Raw genomic sequence first — 21,127 nt, 5'->3', positions numbered from 1 at the left:
AGCTCAACAGTGGTTTTTGTAAGTGAGCACTTTAGTTTAAATTTGGGGTTCTTCAGTAAATTTTAGGTAGGAGTCTCTCTTACCCTTCAGAGTGATGATTGCCTAGAATAAAGAAAATCTCTCTCTGTGAGTCCAGGTATAAGGACTACTTTTATTTATAACAATGGGCTTAAAAGGTTCAAATGTAGCATCTTTTGTGAAACCACATTATCAACATTATGAGAATACTTTTCTTTGAATATTTTCCCAATTAATAAATAATATTCTTTCTACTGGGTAAAACTGTGATAAACTTGGAGATGCTAACGCTCTCCCGCCCGCCCCCTCCCTCAAAAAAAAAGAATAAGTGTCTGGCTAGCGTACCTTTCTGGGTAATCACTGACTTTTTTTTTTTATTGAAGTATAGTTGATTTACAATGTTGTGTTAGTTTCAGGTGTTCAGCAAAGTGATTCAGCTTTTTATATATATTATTCTTCAAATTCTTTTCTATTATGGATTATTACAAGATATTGAATATAGTTCCCTGTGTTATACAAGAGGTCCTTGTTGTTTATCTATTTTATATATAGTAGTGTGTATCTGTTAATCCCAAACTCCTAATTTATCCCTCCCTTACTTCCCCCTTTGGTAACCATAAGTTTGTTTTCTATGTCTATGAGTCTGTTTCTGTTTTGTGAATAAGTTCATTTGTATTTTTTTTTATATTCCACCTATAAGCAATCTTATATTTGTCTTTGTCTGACTTATTTCACTTAGTATGATAATCTCTAGGTCCATCCATATTGCTGCAATTGACATTATTTGATTCTTTTTTATGGCTGAGTAATATTTCATTGTATATACAAGGGTAAGTCAAAAATGATCCACACTACGGTTATATTAAAACTTCTGTTGGCCGCACTGTCTTATCAGCACTTTCTGTTCAAGGCTACTGTCTCCCCAGTCACTGCTGTGCAGGTGTGAACGCATTACATCAGTTCATTTGTAACTGTGGTGCGAGCAAAAATGGATACCCCCTTGTGATTTGCATGAAAGAAGAGCAGCATCCAGCGATTCATTTTTTGTGGTCTGAGGGTGTACCTGGTGCCGTTATTTATTGAAGACTTTGTGCTCAGTACGGAGAAAGTGTTTTGCTGTGAAGAAGTGTGTATGAATGGACAGAGAAGTTTAAGGAAGGTCACATAAGTATTAGCCATCAAAAAGGAGCCAGATTCACTTTTGATGAAAGAGTGAAGATAGCAGTGCATTCGTGGCTCGCAGCTCAGCCTAAAACATTTTTTTAATGAGGGAATACGAAAGCTTATTGACAAATGGTCAAAGCGTATTGAAAAGCAAGGAGATTACGTCAAAAAAGGATGTATTTGTCTTTTCTAAAAGTTAATGACAATAAATTCTACAGCCAGAATGCGGATAATTTTTGACTCACCCTTGTATGTACCACATTTTTCTTTAATCCATTCGTCTGTTGATGAACATTTAGGTTGCTTCCATCTCTTGACAGTTGTAAATTGTGCTGCTATGAACCTTGGGGTGCATGTATCTTTTCAAATTAGAGTTTTCATGTTTTTTGGATATATGCCTAGGTGTGGGATTACCAGATCATATAGTAATTCTTAAGGAACTTCCATACTGTTTTCCATAGTGAATGTACCAATTTACATTCCCACCAACACTGTAGGAGGGTTCCCTTTTCTCCACACGCTCTCCAGCATTTATTATTTGTAGACTTTTTAATGATGGCCATTCTGATTGGTGTGAAGTGATACCTGATTATAGTTTTGATTTGCATTTCTCTAATAATTAGCGATGCTGAGCATCTTTTCACGTGCCTATTGGCCATCTATATGTCTTCTTCAGAGAATGTCTACTTAGATCTTCTGCCCATCTCTGCATTTTATTATTACTGAACTATTTTACAACTCTGTAAGTTGTAGAAAATTAATAATAATGCAAATAATTCTTGTTCATAGAAATCAGTTGTGTCTTGTCTGACAGTGCAATTGATCATTGCCCTTCATGTTGACCTGTTTTGCACCTCTTTGTAAATGTATTTCTTTGTTTGCCAGTGTATGTGTGGTTCTTTGAATTTTCCTTTGAAGCAGTTGTAAGATCTTACTGGTCCCTCATTAATTATTGAGTTAAGTAAAATTGTTGACACGTTTATTTTATATCTATGTGAGAGTCATGACTTTACTCTTTAAAAATGTATCCTTTAACACTGCTATTTCTTATTCTCCACCTTACCTAAAGTTCCTCTATCTAGACTACTTGAGGATATACTTCTAAAAGTGGAATTTCAACACGTTTTATATAGCTAAATGGGTTTTAATGTCTCATATTTTTATAAGATTAATTCTACTAGCTTATTTTTTTCCTTTTCATCAGGCACTTTATCTTTCCTGTGAGGACTGTAATAAATATTCCTGCCATAAAAGTGCAAATAGCATTAAACTAAAAATTGTGATGCTCAGGAGGCTTATGAAGATTACATTTAGATAAGATGCTATTACCAATTTATGTGATTTTTTTTTCTATCATTACTTCATTACATAGAACTATTTCTTACTGGCTTTTTGTTTCCAGTGGGTTTTAAGAATTACTTCTGACTACTGGGCTTTCAAAAATGATGTCTGAAAAAAAAAATGATGTCTGTTCAACAGGTATATTTATTTAAGTCCTACAAATGAATAGTTAGGGTTACATGCATAATTTAGTTTCAGATTTGCATGTGTACAATGGCAATAAAGTGAGGTACTCTGATTTTAAGACATTCATTTCAGTGTATCTAAGGAATTGCCTCATAATATCAGATTAGCTCCTTTTCTCCTCTATAACAGCTGCAGTTTCTACAAGATGTAGAACAAAAGAAGATTGACAAATATCATTAGATTCTTGCTGCAGTTCTTGTTTATAGGCAGACTTTGACTTTCTTAAAATACTTGATAAGAAACTATCTTAGTATACAGCTAAGGCAACTGAAATTTCTTTCAAGCCAAATTACTACCTGGTTACTGTGTTGAGTTACTGGGAGAGTTGCTATAATATATAACCATGTGACCCTCTCCATCTATGCTCTTCGTTTGATCTCAGTTAAGTCTTGTTTTCATAAGTTCACTTTGCACTTGTCTTTTTATATTTAAACTTTTCCAAGGTCACAACACAAATCAGTGGCAAAACAGGGAACAGAACTCCCAAGAGAGTCCTAAAATATTAGAGGCTTCCATCTTAGAACAGTGATGTCATCAGGGAGATTTTTTTTTCCTTCCCACAAACACCTAAAATAACTTCTTATGATAAAATCTCTTGAGGGAGAAAAAGGGGTCATGTCAATTTCAACTTTTAAGTATCTATTTAATTTGAATAATTTTAGAAAGAAATTGTGAAGGTGGAATTAACAATATATAACTTCTCCTATGTTGTTAAAACTATTAACACAACAACTATCACACAAGAACCTGAGAAACTAAGTGAAGGCAAAAACTAGAACTCATTTTGTATGCAACTTATCTGTCAAGCAGCATTTGACACAGGAATGAAGGAAGGTCTTGTGGGGTTTTATTCAATGTCTTTTAGGATTTAGATGGGTTTTTTATAATTAGTTGGGACCAGGTAAATTCTATTAGAAATGCTGTGGGGGATTATTAAGTACTTTTCACCCCATTGACATTCACTTGCTCAGTGTGTTCACATAGTTTCTGGTTATTTTAAAGGAAAATTCCTTGTCACCAACTATTTTGCATTCTTTTACAAAGTTTTTTTTTTTCTTTTTAAAATTCATTCTAGTTCACATTTCCCACTGTTTTCCTTTTTCTTGACAGTTCTGTTTAACTGTCACTCAGTATTCTAGAAAGTGCAGAGGGTGTTACAAAAGTTGACTTGTTTAAGATAAATGAGCTCCTGATTGTAGTAGAAGAAGCCAGTTGCTAGGGCATGTTTTCTTCCACAGTCTTTTGTTGTTGAATTAATTCATTCGGGTCCTTCTTTTCATATTGCAAAATTGCTTGTTTCTAGGTGAATCTTGTAAAACATCGTCTTCATTATTGAGTATGCTCATATGGAAGAGCAAGATGGAAGTACTGATTTATTAAAAACTTATGCTTATTTGGCTACTCTATCAGAATGCAGTCATTACCAAATCTGTGACCATTTGTATACATCCACAGCTATTGAAAGAACTGGTTTCCTTCAATACCCATCCATCCAAAGCTATTGCTTTTTAAAACAGTCAGCTTAATGACTGGGACTTGAAAAGAAACACATTCATTTATAACCAGCCATGGGTTGCTTTGTTTTTTAGCTTTTGATTTTTTCTTATTGAGATTATATCACATAGCATAAAATGCCTCATTCTAACAATTTTAAAGCATGCAATTCAGTGGTTTTTAGTGTATGCAAAAAATTGTGCAGTCATCACCATCATCTAATCCCAGGGCACTTCCGTCACCCCGGAAAGGAAACTTGTGCCCATGAAGCAGTCGCTCCCCATTCCTCCCTGAGCTCCAGCTCCTGGCAACCACTGACCTACTTTGTCTTTGTATATTATGGATTTACTTTTTCTGGACATTTCATATAAAAGGAATAATACCATATGTGGCCTTTTGTATCTGTCTTCTCTCACTTAGTGTAATGTTTTCAAGGTTCATTTCTGTTGTAGCATGTGTCAGTACTGCATTCCCTTTTATGGTTGGATGATACTCTGTTGTATGGATATACCACATTTTGTCCATTCACTCATCAGTTGATGGACACTGGGTTGTTTCCACTTTTTGGCTACTATGAATAATGCTGCTATGAATATTCATGTACAAGGTTTTGTGTAGACATATGTTTTCAATTCACTTGGGCAGATTCTGAGGAGTAGAATTGTTGGGTCATATAATAACTCTATGTGAAACTTTTTTGAGGACCTGCCAGACAGCAGTACCATTTTGCATTCCTACCAGCAATGTATGTGGGCTCCAATTTCTCTGTACCCTCATTAAACTTGTTATTATCTGTCTTTTTGGTTATAGTCATTCTGGTGGATGTGAAGCAGTATCTCATTGTGGTTTTGATTTGCATTTCCCTAATGACTAAGAACGTCAAGCATCTTTTCATGAGCTTATTGGACATTTGCATATTTTCTTTGGAAAAATATCTATTTAAACCTTTGCCCATTTTTAAATTAGGTTCTCTTCTTAGCATTATGTGGATAAACGTGACATAAAGAGAATACATTTTGGAATTAGGCACATGGGGTTTCCAATCTCTGCTCTCAATAATCTTGGGTAAGTTCCTTAATAAACAAGACATAGTTTTTTACCTATAAAATAAGGGTAGTAGTACTGGCTCCCTGTAGTTGAGGATTAAAAGAGAAAATGCATGTAGATGTGTGACACAATCAATCAAGAACAATCATTATTATTGATATTTTTAACATTATCTGAAACAAATCTCTTAGTTTTAAAAGGCCTTTGATTAATTCATTCATATATTGACTGGGGATTTTCTGAACCCACTATATGTTAGACATCGTGACCATCCCAGTATCTGTCATTACATAATCAGATGGTTTAGCAGATAGGAAAAGCGGGATATGTAAGCAAATAACACAGTGAGGTAAATATTTTAGTTGTGAGAAGTACAGGGGACTGTTGGAGGCCTGAGGAATGACTGGGGCTTTGTGTCAAGGCCACTAATAACCTACTTGTTTGACAAAATAGGCTGTAATTCTTTGCTTTGCATGTTAGTGCAGGTGGGTTCCAAAGTGTAATCCCACAGGGTTAAATTCTTTTTTTTATTACCTATGAGAATTGAATTAAATTACAAATGAGAATTAGAAGATAAATATACTACAATTATGATCTTTAGCCTCTATTCAGCATAACGGAAATACTAGGATCCCATGTTTCCTTTAATTTTAATGGCTACTAGGGCTTATCTGAGAAACAGTGAAACTGTTGCCCTGCAGGAATTCTGAGAGCTGACTGAGCCAGCTAAGTTACATGCCTGGTACTGGTGCCCTTAGAGATGCAAAAATAGAAGGCCAAGGACACTTGATCAGTGTTTACTTTTACGAGTTTCATAATTGTTTGTATATATAAAATACTTAATAGTGGAAAAAAGTAATCATTTTTCCATTTCCATATACAATATATTGTAGTTTTTGAAACCATAATTTTCTCTGCTTTTTCTATGTAAAGAGCTCGAGAGATCTTAAAAGATATCAGAATTCCATATGATTAAAAAATCTTATTAAGAATTAACAAATACTATACTGCTTCTGTATCCCCACACATGTACTATTTTATTCCATTAAATATTTGTTTTGCTAAGATATGACTGTAGTTCCAATTATAGTATTGAGGTTTTGAATGCCAAGATTAAGAGACCTTGTTTTTCTCACTATTTGAAATGGCTGTGAGGTTTCTCCATCTTGTGGAATAATTATTATATATATAATAATACGTACATACACACACACATATATACACTTCTGTGTATGTGTCAGTGTGTATTTTAACCTTATGTATCTGGTCTGGTAACTAAAATTCACCTCATAAGAGGGAACAGGACTTAAATTACAACTTATCTTCTACTGAATGTAATTGTTTTAAGACAAATTGAAGTACATTTCCAGCTCTTACAAAATTGGCAAGACACAAATGAAATACCACAGAGATATGAGACCTGGGGTTGTGAACCAGAAGTCAGATACTTGTAACCTCAGCTTTTCTCTTTCCATGTAGCTTTGCCCTCCACACACTCCATTATATCAGCAATTAAACAGGGAGACTAGGCTTTCCGACCCAGAGATCTGACTCTAGGCTCCCAACTATCCATAGGATGGACCCCCAAATGCTACTGAACTGAAAAGGAAATATTCATAGGAAAATCTGCAAAGTGAGATATATCTTGAATATCTGAGGAGTCTTTTACAGTAAGAAAAATGTCAAATTTAAGTTGTTGTTTCCCAATTTATAGAACTAGCAGCTTAAACATGTCAAAGAAACTCATTTTTGTACCTTCACAGTGCCCAGACTTTGACCTAAATATACATGTGATTCACTTTCCATAAAGCATATTCATGAAAAGTTGAATATTATACTATTGGGAGAATCAATCTTACTTTCCTGTTGGCTTATATTTTACTTTCAGAGATGTCAGCTCTCACACTAACAGTTTAGCTTTCTGGTATTTTTATCCTTTAACCTCTCTGTGAAGTAGTCAAAAGGATATAAACAAGTGTTCTGGGGGAACCCTTGGAAGGAACCCTGCAGGGAATTCCTTTCCTGAGTGCAAAAATTATTTTGTAACACCTCTAGTTTTAAAACCTTCTGGTTTCCTAATCATCAAATAAAAAGAGTAATCTCAGGCAACTTTTGCTATTAATGGAGAGCATGTCCTACTGTTTAGGAGGAAAATAGGGCTCGATTCATTTGCAGTCTTATAAAGTCAAACACTAATAATTTCCAGCCATGAACACATTTTACTGACTTGCTCTGCTACTAGGAAACACAAGGTAGTAAATGAAGTATAAAGAACATTTTGTACACCTTCTATGGTATGGTATCTTACTGCCAAGGGACTACTGGCAAAGTTATACCACACTAGCATAGGAATATTGAAAGAACGCTATGACCTTGAAATGAATTGAGAATAGTCTCACACTGAGTGTATCAAGTTGACAGTTTCTATTTCATTAACATCAGGAATACAGCACTGCCCCCTTTGGTGATGGGATTATCCCTCCCTCCTGGTCTAGTGTGACAAATGGAATGCTCGAGATTGCCGCTGCCTTTCATTAGCAGTGAAGACGATTTAGGGCTAGAGATGGAAGTAAAGAATGGTGGATCCAGAAATCCCTCCTCCTAACAAAGCCAAAAGTACAGATCAAAGATGATTCGTACCCCTCACAAGATGGTCACTTCTAAATTATTTTCTTCGTAGATGTTCCAAACTTATTGCTTTTACTCTTTCTTTCTTCCCTTTGGGCCATTTCACTAATGAATAGAAGAGAAGAGAGAATGGATGATAATTTCTAGCTCAACATTCAAATGTAGATGACTTGGGTAGATCACCTATCCCCATAAAGATAGTCTCTTTAATGAGAGGTTTTTTTCTTGGTAGCTTATTGGGGGTGGAGGTGTGGGGTATGGTAGTAAGAACTCTGAATGTGAGGAATTGCTATCACTGTGACTACAAGCAGGTAAATTAATCTCTCTGTAACCCAGTTTCCCTTATCCACAGAAGAGAAATAAAAATGCTTATCTTCCAGGATCGTAGTAAGGATCAAGTGAAATAATGCATGGGAAAGGGCTTTATAAAATATAAAACAAGGAACCTTTGGTGGTGGGAATAGTCTTTGCTCTCTCCTGTCCTCACTTCCCTCTTTGCTCAGTTTATTTAATTAATTTATTTATTTACTTAATTATTTTTCGGTTGTGCCTCACAGACTTGTGCCCTCAGCACTGAAAACACAGAGTCCCAGCCACTGGATCACCAGGAAATTCCCTTTGCTCTAGTTTAGATCCCGTGATTCCCTGATGGTAATCAGTCGCTTGAGCCCGCCCCAACCTCCCTTGCCCTCCTGTCCTTTCTCCCCTCTTTTCTACTCTGTTCTTGGCATAATATCAAGGATAGATTAAGTATAGATTAAGGTTTTTTTTTTTTATAAATTCATTTATTTATTTATTTATTTATTGGCTGTGTTGGGTCTTTTTTGCTGTGCGCGGGCTTTCTTTTAGTTGCGGTGAGTGGGGACTACCCTTCGTTGTGGTGCGCGGGCTCCTCATTGCCGTGGCTTCTGTTGTTGCAGAGCACAGGCTCTAGGCGCGTGGGCTTCAGTAGTTGCAGCACATGGGCTCAATAGTTGTGGCTCATGGGCTCTAAAGCACAGGCTCAATAGTTGTGGCGCATGGGCTTAGTTGCTCCACGGCATGTGGGATCTTCCTGGAGCAGGGATCGAACCCGTGTCCCCTGCATTGGCAGGTGGATTCTTTTTTTATTATTATTATTATTATTTTATTTTTTACAATAAACTGCATATATTTAGAGTGTACAATTTGGTATCCCAATCTCCCAATTCATTCCCCCTTTAACCCTCCCTGCTTTCCCCACTTGGTGTCCATATGTTTGTTCTCTACATCTGGGTCTCTGTTTCTGCCTTGCAAACTGGTTGATTTGTACCATTTTTCTATATTCCGCATATATGTGTTAATATACGATATTTGTTTTTCTCTTTCTGACTCACTTTACTCTGTATGACAGTCTCCAGGTCCATCCATGTCTCTAAAAATGTCCCAGTTTCATTGCCTTTTACAGCTGAGTAATATTCCATTGTATATATGTACCACATCTTCTTTATCCATTCATCTGCTGATGGACATTTAGGTTGCTTCCATGTCCTGGCTATTGTAAATAGTGCGGCAGGTGGATTCTTAACCACTGTGCCACCTAGGAAGCCCCATAGATTAAGTTTTTAACAGCACAACAACAACAAAAAGAGAATGGACAGTGAATTTAACCTGAGCTCTACTTTTTATTAACTTTTGAGAAGTCAGTTAGCATTCCCAAGCCTCAGGCCTCAGTTCCTCATCTGTGAAAGTGATGATACCTCATTCTAGTTGTTGTGAAGATTAAATTCAATAACACGTGTAACATGCCAGCATAAGACCTGGCACACCATAAACATTTCATAAGTGGTAACTATTATTAGTAGTATTGATAATCCATGGTGATTATTTTTTCTTTGCTGAGAAGACCTAACACTAATTTACAGATGTTCATTTCCAAAAATATATGTGCATGTTTGCTATATGAAAATATTTTAAAATTCTGATCTAATGTTTTCATTTAATAACTTTATTGATTGTTTTTAAACCCTCTGTTCTTTTCCTTAATACCTTTGAGAGCCAAGAGCTTTCTAATGATTACCTTTGGCTTATTCATAGTACAGTAAAGAATTTTTAAAAAGAAGATAAAACTATGGTCTTAAATCTGTCCTGAATTTCTAAAACACGACATATAAGATGTGCAGATATAAACCCAAATGAACTTTTTGGCCAATCCAGTACATGAATAAATGTATTCAGGTTCAGATGAGAAAAATTTTTGTAATGAAACTATATGCATGATTTTGAAACTTGCCTTACACAGCTAGGTAGCTGAGTAATACTTCCTCAAACCCTACAATATGGTTCCATAGATTTCAGTGTTTACTTTTTGATTTAGAACACCTTAGTCAAAACATTGACACTTTTTACAATGAGTTTCCGGTTACGAAAGAAAAATCCACCTTAGCCTAAGTGTAACTCAAGGCATTTAAACAATTCTCCGTGGCATTCTAAGGCCTCTGTGTTATCCAATGAATGATATTTTAGTGAAACAATGAAACGTTCCATGTTTCTTCTTATTACTGTCCATCATCCAACAGCTGTAAAATCACCAGCTGCTGGGAAAAAGAGAACTAAATCAGTCCTCCCCAGCTGCAAAGAGAAAAAGCTTAAGATCTCCTCTTCACATAATTTCTGGGATCCCAGCAGGCTGGAATCAAAGTACAGTTTTCCTTGGTTTCGATACACAAAACCTTGTAAACATGTCGAAAAGCACATACACTATGATTTATTCTTGTCGTTATTGGGGAAGAAGTGTCTGTGAGAGAAGAAAAGGCTGAGATAATACAGGATAACAACAGCAATATAAATAGTGGCTACCATATGCCAGGCACTGGCTATCATATTTTTAAGCCTCACAATAACTATGTAAGGTAGATATTGATCTCATTTTCTTAGGGAACTGAGGTTCAGTGAGACCAAGTAACTTAGTAAATGCTGTGGTGAGTCAAATCCAGATCTATTTGACTCCAATGCTAGGGTCTTAAACACTGTGCTGTTCTGTCTTCCAGTGACGTGAACAGATAAGGAAAAACTGAACTGGTGAAGGGTAAATGGAATGGACTGGGAAGAAGGGGAAACATGGGAAAGGTGGTACTACCTTTAAAGGTAGTGTTTAAAGGTAAATGAGGCTGCGAACTTGTACCCCACTTCATGCCTTTTCCTACTTCCATCTTCCAAAGAAGAAAAATGGCCCTAAAATCTTATATAGCTTAAGAAACAGACTAAGTAGCATTTCCATTAACTTCCCTAGTTCTCTTTCATTGGTCATCAAAAATTCTAGCCCATAAAACCAGATTTCATTAACTAATTACTCATCCTCACAGCATTGGCTGCAGGTGATTTGGCATGGTCTATAAAGCAGCAGCTCTCAAACTTTAGCAAGCATTGGAATCACCTGCAGTCTTGTTAAACACAGATTCCTGGGCCCTGTCTCGAGAATCTCTGATTCAGTAGGACTGGGGTAGGGCCTGAGAATCTGCAATTATAACAAGTTCTCAGGTAATCCTGATGCTGCCGGTGCAGAGACCACACTTTGGGAATGAATGCTACAAAGAAAAACTGTGCTAAAGGAAGTCGGATTTATACACACATACCTATGACAAGCTGGCTAGTAAAAGAAGAGTCTCTTAAGAGGCTACCTTCCATTCTTCAGGCACAATTTATGAATCCAGTTATTTACAGCTGCATATGTGTAATGAATGGTGTTCACAGATACACAAATGTGGGAGGACAACTGACCTTATGACCATGCGCTTAATGAAGCAAAAGGCTATGCTTTTCATGTGCAATTTGCTCAGCTAAGCAAGCATAGGGATAAGAATATCACATTCAAAAGAGGCAACTATGTCCAAATTTAATACCAACTCTTTATAATCCAGAAAAAAATATACATAAAAATAAAATGCCCCTAAGCTCAGGGATGGGAAAAATCTGAAACCAGAACCATTCACATTTCCAGTCATAAGCCTCTGCTGGTCCAATTGCTATGGACTTTTTTTTAAGAGTAGAGACAGCAGGAATTCTTCTGGAACCGGATCCCTGGAAGCCATCATGGCCTTGGCCACTTACCTGTTTCTAACCCCTTACCTGGCCCTAGCTCCATGTTTGACTTGGTCTTGCCTGGTTTTGCTACATGCTATAGTTACAGCACTGGGGGCTACAACCATTGTGCAGAAGCTGAAATCAGCATGAAAGCTGGGGAGCAGGATGTCACAAGATGAGTATTATTTTAAGATGAAATTGCTTCCAACTTCAAAGGAGCCTGAGATGAGTAAGGAAATGAGGTTTCCATCTCATAGCGTCTTCTAGGATGGAGACTTCTCATTCTAACATCCTTTTGAAGTGGAAAAACACTTACTATAGAATCCCCTTTACTTGGTTATCCAGATCCTCTTTTTAGGTTGATATCTATTTGGGGGTTGGGGGGGAGGGTCTACAGTAACAGAGAAACCAGGCTGCAGTAAGTCTATATGACTAGAGCAGATGAAGGTTATCTTTCCAAAGGATAAAGCTTAAGCCCAGCTGGCAGCACACAAAGACGAAAACCAAAGCCCAGAGAATTCTCTTTTCTGGTACAACACTGCATTGCCCTACTCATGATATGAAATGAGCGACTGCACAACCACACTGAATGAAAGTATGAGGTCCAGCTGGGCAGAGGCAACATTGCGACAGGAGATAATCATTGACGAGGCTGCTGAAATAAAGTGTAGCTACCCACTCTCCGCTACTCCTTGCTGAGAGAGGTGAGGGTATGGCATGAGCAGTAAATGATGCTCTTCATTTTTCAAGTAAGTAAATCCTGATAGGATGGAGTTGATGTTCAATCAAGTAGTAGAACAGAATGAAAATGTGGGCTAGTTCTAGATCTTTCTAAGGAAAAGAACAGCAGTGATAAGGGAAAAGAGAGGAACATTAAAAATGCTTGCAAGTATTAAAAAGGAGAGCCTTCTTTCTTTTTTCTCATGTAAGACAGGAAGCAGCATCTTTTCTTTTTCTTGCTTCAGACTTGCTGGCAGCAAGACTTGCTGGTTTTCATAGAACACGATTTCTGTAATGTGGTCTGTTGATAAGGCTCCTCAGTCACGGGAGGACAAAGCAGGCTGACCGTTAACGTCAGAACTAGGTCTCCTCATGAAGCCTCTAATAGGGGCTGTTTCTCATGCTGGACCCACAGAGGAACCCCCAACACCGCAGGGTGCTTCAGTTAAAGCTTCTGCAATATTACAGTGGAGTGATTGGCAGGTTTTGGTGGGCTCTGACTTTCTTGCACATGTAAATTCTTAGAGAAGAGCTGGAAATATAAGGATGAGTAAGAATTTAGTTTAGAGCCACAAAGTTCCAGACACCAGCCACGGATGTCTCTGTCCCACTTCACTACATGCTCTTTTCTGAGAAACACATCGCTAAGTGTTAAGCACTGTGGTTGAATGAAATGATTCGCTTACCACCATCCACCCTCCCTCCTCCTCTGTGTGAATCTCACAACTGCAGCGGCTGAAGGCAGGAAGGTGGTCTCTGTTCCCTCTCTTCAGGGGCCTCACTTAGTGACCTGGTGGATGTCATGAGCAAGGTAGCCCAGTTGTCTGTGTCCCCTAACACAGAGATGTGGCTGACCTTTGTCATGTAGATGGAGAATTCCTTGGTCCGCCACTCCACCTGTTCCCGTGTTAGTTAGCCCTGTGAAATAAAACATGCTAATTTGGTCAGGGATGTGCTGCCCGTGGTGGGAGAAGCCCTCTTTCTCGAGGCTGGAGACAAGCTGAATCCGAAGTCTAACGACACAGCCAGCCTTGCCTTTCATTTCTTGCAACCATTGTTTTTGCAAATCCAGGCTGGTCACAATGGTCAAGGCAGTCGGGGCTCCACTGAGAATACGTGGGATGGGTCGAGATCTTCAAATGTGACTCCACCCTTCTGGCTTCATCAACATCTTTCTAGGACGACACTGAGGGCTGCCACACATTCACCATGTACGCCCATGTTCTTGGTACAGGATTGGCAGAGATAAACATTAATGTCCTCTTTAATGAGGTGGTGCACAGCCCAGACATCCTTGTTACCATCACCACTGTCAAAGCCTTGGTAGGCTGGTAGAAGATTGTGGAGAACAGTTGTATTATAAGACTTTTGCCATCAGCAGACCAGGTCAGGGAGGTGTACTGGGGTGGCTCTGCTTTGCTGCTGATACTGATAACTTCTTGCTTCAGTTCGTTTACAATGATCTTGCCCTCCAAGTCCCAGATCTGGATGCTGGGGCCTGTGGTGGCACAGAGCCAGCAGTGGTTGAGGCTGAAGCACAGGGAATTGGTGATGTCCCCACCATCTGGCGTATAAAGGTGCTTGCTTTTGTTGAGGTACCACAGCGTGGCCTGGCCATCCTTGCCTTCAGGAACACAGAGGGATCCATCTGGAGAGACAGCCAGTGTTCAGGTAGCCTGGGGGACTGATATGCTGATATGGTCTTCAGTTTGCAGTTTTCCAGGTTCTATACCTTGACCAACTTGTCCCGGGCACAGGAGACAATGATGGGATTGCTGCTATTGGGTGAGAAGCAGACGCATGACACCCACTCCCAGTGGCTCTCACCCTGGACAGTGTATTAGCACACACCCAGAGTATATAATAAAAACTTCCAGAATTTTCTCTTCAGCTTTAGAAAATGTTGCTAACCCATTGAAAGTTGACATTCAGAGGATTTACTTAAAAAAAAGAAAAGAAACTACTGTTTTTAAATGCATACTCATGAATGCTTTATAAGGCTCTTGAGAACTCTGGTAATTTAGTTTGGTTGATCAGAGCCATTCAGGTTGTCTCATAGGTCATGAGACAAATAAAATATGGCCTATTCTGGGCTATGTGTTAGGGACCTCTAAGCTTGTAACTATCCTTTTGCTCAGGACTCTACCCTGAAATGATCCTGTGTAAAGCTTGGTTTATAAGAGACAGTTGAGGAAACAAAAGTCCAGTGTTGTAGTCCATTTGGGCTGTTAGAACAAAGTACCATAGACTGATGGATTATAAACAACAGAAATTTATTTCTCATTGTTTTGGAGGCTGGAAGTCTGAGATCAGGGTGTCAGCGCGGTCAGGTACTGATGAAAGCCTTCTTCCAGGTTGCAGACTGCAGGCGTCTCACTGTGTTCTCACATGGCAGAAAGAGAGTTAGCTAGCTGTCTGGCCTCTTCCTTTAAGAGCACTAATCCCATTCATGAGGGCTCCACTCTCATGACCTAATTACTTCCCAAAGGCTCCATCTCCATACACCATCACATTGGGATTAGGGTCTCAACATACAAATTTGGGGGTGGGGACACAAACATTCAGTACAGTGCAGCCTGCAGGCTCTCCTTTCACTAACGCACTTAAACATAATGTCAGAAATGTATTAGCATCTTACCTCATACAAACGTTCTTGTTTTCAGTCTAGTTGGCTGACCTGTCTTTAGAATATCTAGGTTATTTTGTATTTGAACAATACCTGAACCCAATTAACTTAGGTATAACAAATTATCCCATCCTTTATTTGAAACAATATTGGTTCAAAAATCCATTAATGAGTAGAAACTAGTAGATGTTTGTTGAATGAATATTGCACTTTCTTCAACTTGCGAGCCCCAGCTTCACTTCTAGAAGTAATAGCATTGTTTCAGCCCAGCTAACACAGACTATCCTGCTAGCTAACTGGTTCATGGTCCTTTGTGGCCCACTCCTGTATCGGGGCTGGGAGAAATAAGACAGATGTGTAAGTCTACTCTTTGGGAAGTGAAGTAAGGATATTCTGAGGCGTTTTGGGTTTTATTTATTTATTTTTGATTTGGTTTGATTAGAAGTATCAGAGCAAAATATAAAATTATAGAATTGGAGTGCTCTCCTACTTGCCTAATCCTCATTCACAGCTCGCTCTGGATGCATCCCAACAAGGTACTTGCTGTCTGAGCCACTTTGTATCTTTTTTGGAAGAAGATGAGGTGAGGACAAATAATGACAGTAATTTTCATCATCTCCCTATTCCTATGTTGCTATCATTCAACCAAACACCTACTGAACACCTTCTTCTGGCTCAGGTAATACACTAGGTCCTGAGGATACAAAGATCACACAGTCCGTGCCCTCAGGGAGTTTGTGATCTCCTGGCAGATGCAAACAAGTAGAAGTTCAGAGGAAAGTGCAAGGAGAAGTGCAAGCCTAGAGGAAAGAGTGTTTAAGTCTGCCTTAGGGTGAGAGGCCACTCTTCACAGAGGAGAATTATTATTCATTCTACTGGCTAGCCAGCAAAAGATACCAGGCATTAAACTGAGGTTCTTATTTTTTCCACTCTAAAATCTACTTAACAATGATACCCATTTACTGTCAAAGCTGGTTTCTATGTGATAATGCCACAAATATGATTGTCAACCTCTCCTACTGCTCACCTTACAATTTATATCTGAAGGTCATGCTACTAAAAACTGGCATGGATGTTTTCCAAGGGATCTGGCTATCATGCTTGACTATTTATAATTCTAAAATGGAAGATTAAAAAACAAGTTAATAGGCACTTTATAGGATGGGCATGGAGTTGGAGGAGTGAATCAGCAGAGGAAGAAAGAAGAAGCACTATGTATGCATAGAGTCACTCTAAGGGAACTTAGATTACCTAATAATTTTTTTTTGTAAGTGAGGACTTGTTTTACATACCACATGGAATGCTCCAGGGGCCTTGACAGGTCTGAAGCCATCAACAGGTACGCATTGGTCAGCATGGCCGTTACAAAAGCAGCTGCCCTTGACAATGAAATCATAGATTGCATAGTGTGTAAAATGTTGAGGCTTTGCGTTCAGGTCGTTTCTCTGACAGGGACAAGACTGTCGTTTTAGCAGTTGCACACGGAGGTTGGTGATCTTCAGCTGCTCCTGCGCTTTGGCACTGTAAGGGTTCTCCACATCATACGGTGGTGACAAAGCTCTGAAAATCACCTGTAAAGAAAAAGAAAATGCCGTACATATATAGGACTGTGTGCAAACCCTGAACTATTTGCCCCGTGTAGTCCTTGTTTGATTTATACCTTTTGTCATCTATAAGTGATAAGATAACCAGAGGTTTTCAGACCTTGATCACACCTGGGGAAGAGCTGCCCAGTTATTCCAAGGAACAGATGTGCTGCCTGATGGATGCAGAAAAAGTATAAATTGAGTAACCAGCAGACACCTGACTCTTGGGATGAAGGCAGCCATACAAAGATCTTGGGGGAAGAGCATTCTGGGCAGAAGGAACAGCCAGTTTAAAGGCCCTGAAGTGGAATCAAGCTTGGCTTATTCAAGGAAGAACAACAAGACTAGTGTGACTAGAGACCAGGGGACAAGGGGACAGTGTTCGGAGAGGAAGACAGAGCCCGTGTATGACAGATCATGAATAGAGAGCCCTTTAAAAGCTGTGGTAGAGTTATTCTAACTGCTGGGAAGCCACTGGAAGGTAATAGGCAGAGAAGTGATGTTATCTGATTTGCATTTTTTAAAAAGGTAACTTTCTCTTGCTTTTGTGAGGAGAATGGATTATAAAGGGTAAAGAATAGAAGCAGGAAGACCAGTTAGGGAGCGATTGCAAAATAAAGATCCAGGCACATATTTCCAAATGAGGTATGACCCTTTCAAAGATGCATCAGTTATTTCTCGGGGCCAGTTTTGCTATGAATACTTTTGGTTCTCCTTCTCTGGATCTGCCTTGCAAGCTTGTGGCATATATTTGGAATATTTTTCCTGGTAGTAAATATACAACCCTTTGAGGGTTTGATTTCTGAAATTAGTCAAAAGTCACTTAAATCCAATTCAGTAAGTAATGTACCTGATCAAGTTAGTTAACAGCGCTTTTGGTTAAATGCAAGGTATAATTAAGTAATGAGACTTCTTATTGTGCAGGTTATAGATAGACTCTATAGGCAATTTAAGGCCTTAGTTCTGAGAAGGAAACCAGAGGGAGGAAGGCTCAGAAGGGCATGTGTGTGAGTCTATAGGTTATATGGGGGTAATAAAATGGACCCTGGGGTGGGGTGAGGCAAAATTCTCTAGCAGACCTGTTACTTTGGAGGAGTAGAGGTTAGTGGAAAAGGAAATCACTGCCTGTGGAAACCAATGAATATAAATATAATGTAACATGAAATATTATTGTAAGGAGGGCAACACTAAGTTACACCTCATTATGCAGTTATAAAAACAACAACAGACAAAACCTCAATCAATCTCATTGATTTATATAGCAAGGAACACAAAGCTCTCTTGAAAAATTCTTAAGTATCTCTTGGCTTTTTAAAAATATGTCAAAACCCTATTTACAAAAAAACACCAGAAATATTCTTATAACCACGTACAGTCGTCCCTTGGTATCCACGGGGGATTGGTTCCAGGCCCCCCGGATACCAAATTTTGTGACCGCTCACGCCCCTTAGTTGGCCCTCCATATCTGCACATGTGGAGCCTGCGGATAGGAAGGGCTGATGGTAGCATGAAAGTAGAGTAATTGTGAAAAAGTCAGCTTTGGAGAAACTCCCATTTAGAGAGAATGTATCTTTTCAAAAAATTTTTTCTTTAAGGAATACTTTCGATAGAAAAATTTCATTTTGCAAATCGATTTTGCACAGAAAGTATGAAAAGGCAAGAATCTGCTGTGTAAGATCACATCTCCACGTCTACTGGTACAGAACTGTCCTCAATGAAATATAACTTAAGGGAAAGTGATAATTCAATGGACACTAGGCCTCCTATAGCCAATTCTTCATCCAGCAGCCAGAGTGATGCTCTATTAACAGAAATTGGACCATGTCCCTCGCTTTAATCCATGCCCACCCAAAGACCTCTCATTTCTCGCAGAATAAAATACAAAGTCCTTATAATGGCCCTGCTTTATTTTATTTCTTAGTGCTATTACCACTGGTACAACATAGTTGTAGTTGTTTAATGTTCTACTGTCCTCCCAGTCTAGAATGTAAATTTCTTTTTCTTTCTTTCTTTCTTTCTTTTTTTTTTTTTTGGCCACGTGGCATGTGGAATCTTAGTTCCCTGACCAGGGATCAAACCCGTGCCCCCTGCAGTGGAAGCATGGAGTCTTAACCACTGGACCACCAGGGAATTCCCTAGAATGTAAACTTCTTGAGGGGAGTCACTGATGTATCCCAGGACAGTGCCTGGCACAGAATAGGTATTCAATAAATTTTTGGTAAATGAATTGATTAATTATAACATTGTTCTTGGCATTCAAATAATAGGTGAGAAATTCAAATAACTTCCTTTTACTGGGTCCTAAACAGATTCACATACTGAATTCATGTCATAGCACCAGAAGGGGACAGGTAAGAAGTTGTATTAAAGCGATAGTTACAAGTAATGAATTATTAACCAGTATCTGCACATGTAGCTAATTTTGAATTTGCACAATCTAAAAAAGTTGTATCAAACAATATTTTGCCCCATTTATTCACATGCAAAGTGTTAGAAAGGAACATATTATGGAATAAAATTTTCCAACAAGCAATATGTCACCTGTTTGAAAGTCAATATAGAATTAATGTCTTTTTCTTTTAACAGCCTAAATCAGACCATGATTTTATATTTTGAATCATTAAAAATTTTTTTTTAAAAATTGAATCCATTGTGAGCTTTACATGGGGTTTATTTTCCATATGCCTCAAACACTGGCATTATGTTAGACATTTGTGAAGAATTCTTGCTCTAAATAAGATCAGTGATGTGGCTCCCTCCCAATTTATCAACCACAGTGGTGCAAGGACATGGAAAAGGGTAACCCGTGCTAACTAAATAAGCATTCCACTGAAAAGTCTGCTGCATACTACAGTGTCACCCACCCATCCTTTTCCTGAACATTGGTGGCAACTGTTTGCTTTCTCTACTCCTGGCACATGTTTACCCTTGACATTTATCCTAGTTCCCTCTCTCTCCCTCCCTGTGAGAATTGTTCAGCACATGCAAGACTACAGGAAGATCTGTCAAGGTCTGTAGGAACTTAGAAGCTCTTTTGCTTCCCGAACCCAGACTGTGGAAGCTGAATGGCGGCTCTGTGCTTGGTGTGCATGACACCACAGTTGGCACACTGATATCAGCAGGGAACGGACATCATGACCCCTGAGGCTGGGTGCTGGAAAGGAGACAGCGGAGTGCCACAGACACAAAAGTGAACAGGAATTTAAACCATGAAATCTTTTTTTCCAGAAAGGAGACGCCTTAATCTGATACCCTGGGAAATGGATCTACCCTGTGTCAGGAAACAAAGCATGTGCCAATCCAGATGCTTCAAACTCCTGCCAGGTCGCCTTTTGGGTCCCACCCAGTTTTTCTTCAAACATCCCCAGAAGAAGCCTGTACTGCACGACTAACATGAAGGAAGAAAAAGTATAGAAGCCCTCTATATTATAGCAGCCTCTTCTGTTTCATCACTGTTCCTCTGGCTGCGATCGCTTCTGAAGATGCACTCCTATCAAGCCATAGTCAAAAAGCCAGAGGCGGACTAGAATCAAGCCCACTTTAATGTTTCCAGCTTGTTAGTGCTATTGGTCAGGACTTCATGGTCTTATTTTTTTAATTAAGAAATTTGATTATGTTTTAGTGATTAATACTATGCTCATTACAGAAAAATCTGTCACTCAAAATGTAGAGGACATTAAGAAACTACATTTCGATCCACCTGAAAGACAACCAGGGATACCAACTTGATAATATTTTTCCATCTAAACTTCTTTATGGATACATATAGAATATAATGTAAACAACTTTGTTTCAACTTAGCAATACCTTGTGAATATTCTTCCAAATCATTAAAAATAACTCTACACCAGTTGTTCTCAAAGTGTGGCCCCCAGACCAGTATCATCCTATCAACCTGGGAACTTGTTACAAATGCAAATTCTTGCCCCCTACACCAGACGATGAATCAGAAACTCTGGAGATGGGACCCAGCAATCTGTGTTTCAGCAAGCCTTCCAGGTGATTCTGATGCACAGTGAAGTTTAAGAAACACTGCCACATAATTTAAACACCTGGTTAGAATTCCATTATGTGGATATGACATAATTTATTCAGCCAGGCTGCTATTGTTAGGCATCTAAGTTGTTTCCAACTTTTCAGTATCACTAATTACAATGAACAATCTTGTAGCTAGAATATGGGAGTTTATAATAATATCTTGACACATTTCCAAATGAGAACATCAAGAGTTAAAGGAATTGCAGAGTTTTAAAACCCATCTGATCTTCTTGAACGC

The 21,127-nt window shown here is 38.6% G+C and overlaps 1 protein-coding gene and 1 pseudogene across 2 annotated transcripts in view; both read right to left on the bottom strand.

Annotated features, from left to right (window-relative positions):
* The window catches only part of NTN4 (netrin 4), a 116,084-nt gene that overhangs the window by 59,758 nt on the left and 35,199 nt on the right, over positions 1–21,127 (bottom strand). For both annotated transcript variants that reach the window (XM_057743024.1, XM_057743025.1), the window contains exon 3: positions 16,558–16,836. In XM_057743024.1, coding sequence (XP_057599007.1) covers positions 16,558–16,836 — 279 coding nt within the window. The remainder of the gene's footprint in view (positions 1–16,557; positions 16,837–21,127) is intronic.
* LOC130856740 (receptor of activated protein C kinase 1-like) lies at positions 13,815–15,570 on the bottom strand (annotated as a pseudogene).

Source organism: Hippopotamus amphibius, chromosome 7 (assembly GCF_030028045.1).
Source record: "Hippopotamus amphibius kiboko isolate mHipAmp2 chromosome 7, mHipAmp2.hap2, whole genome shotgun sequence".
NCBI classification, from domain to species: domain Eukaryota; kingdom Metazoa; phylum Chordata; class Mammalia; order Artiodactyla; family Hippopotamidae; genus Hippopotamus; species Hippopotamus amphibius.
This window is presented reverse-complemented; position numbering and strand designations above follow the sequence as displayed.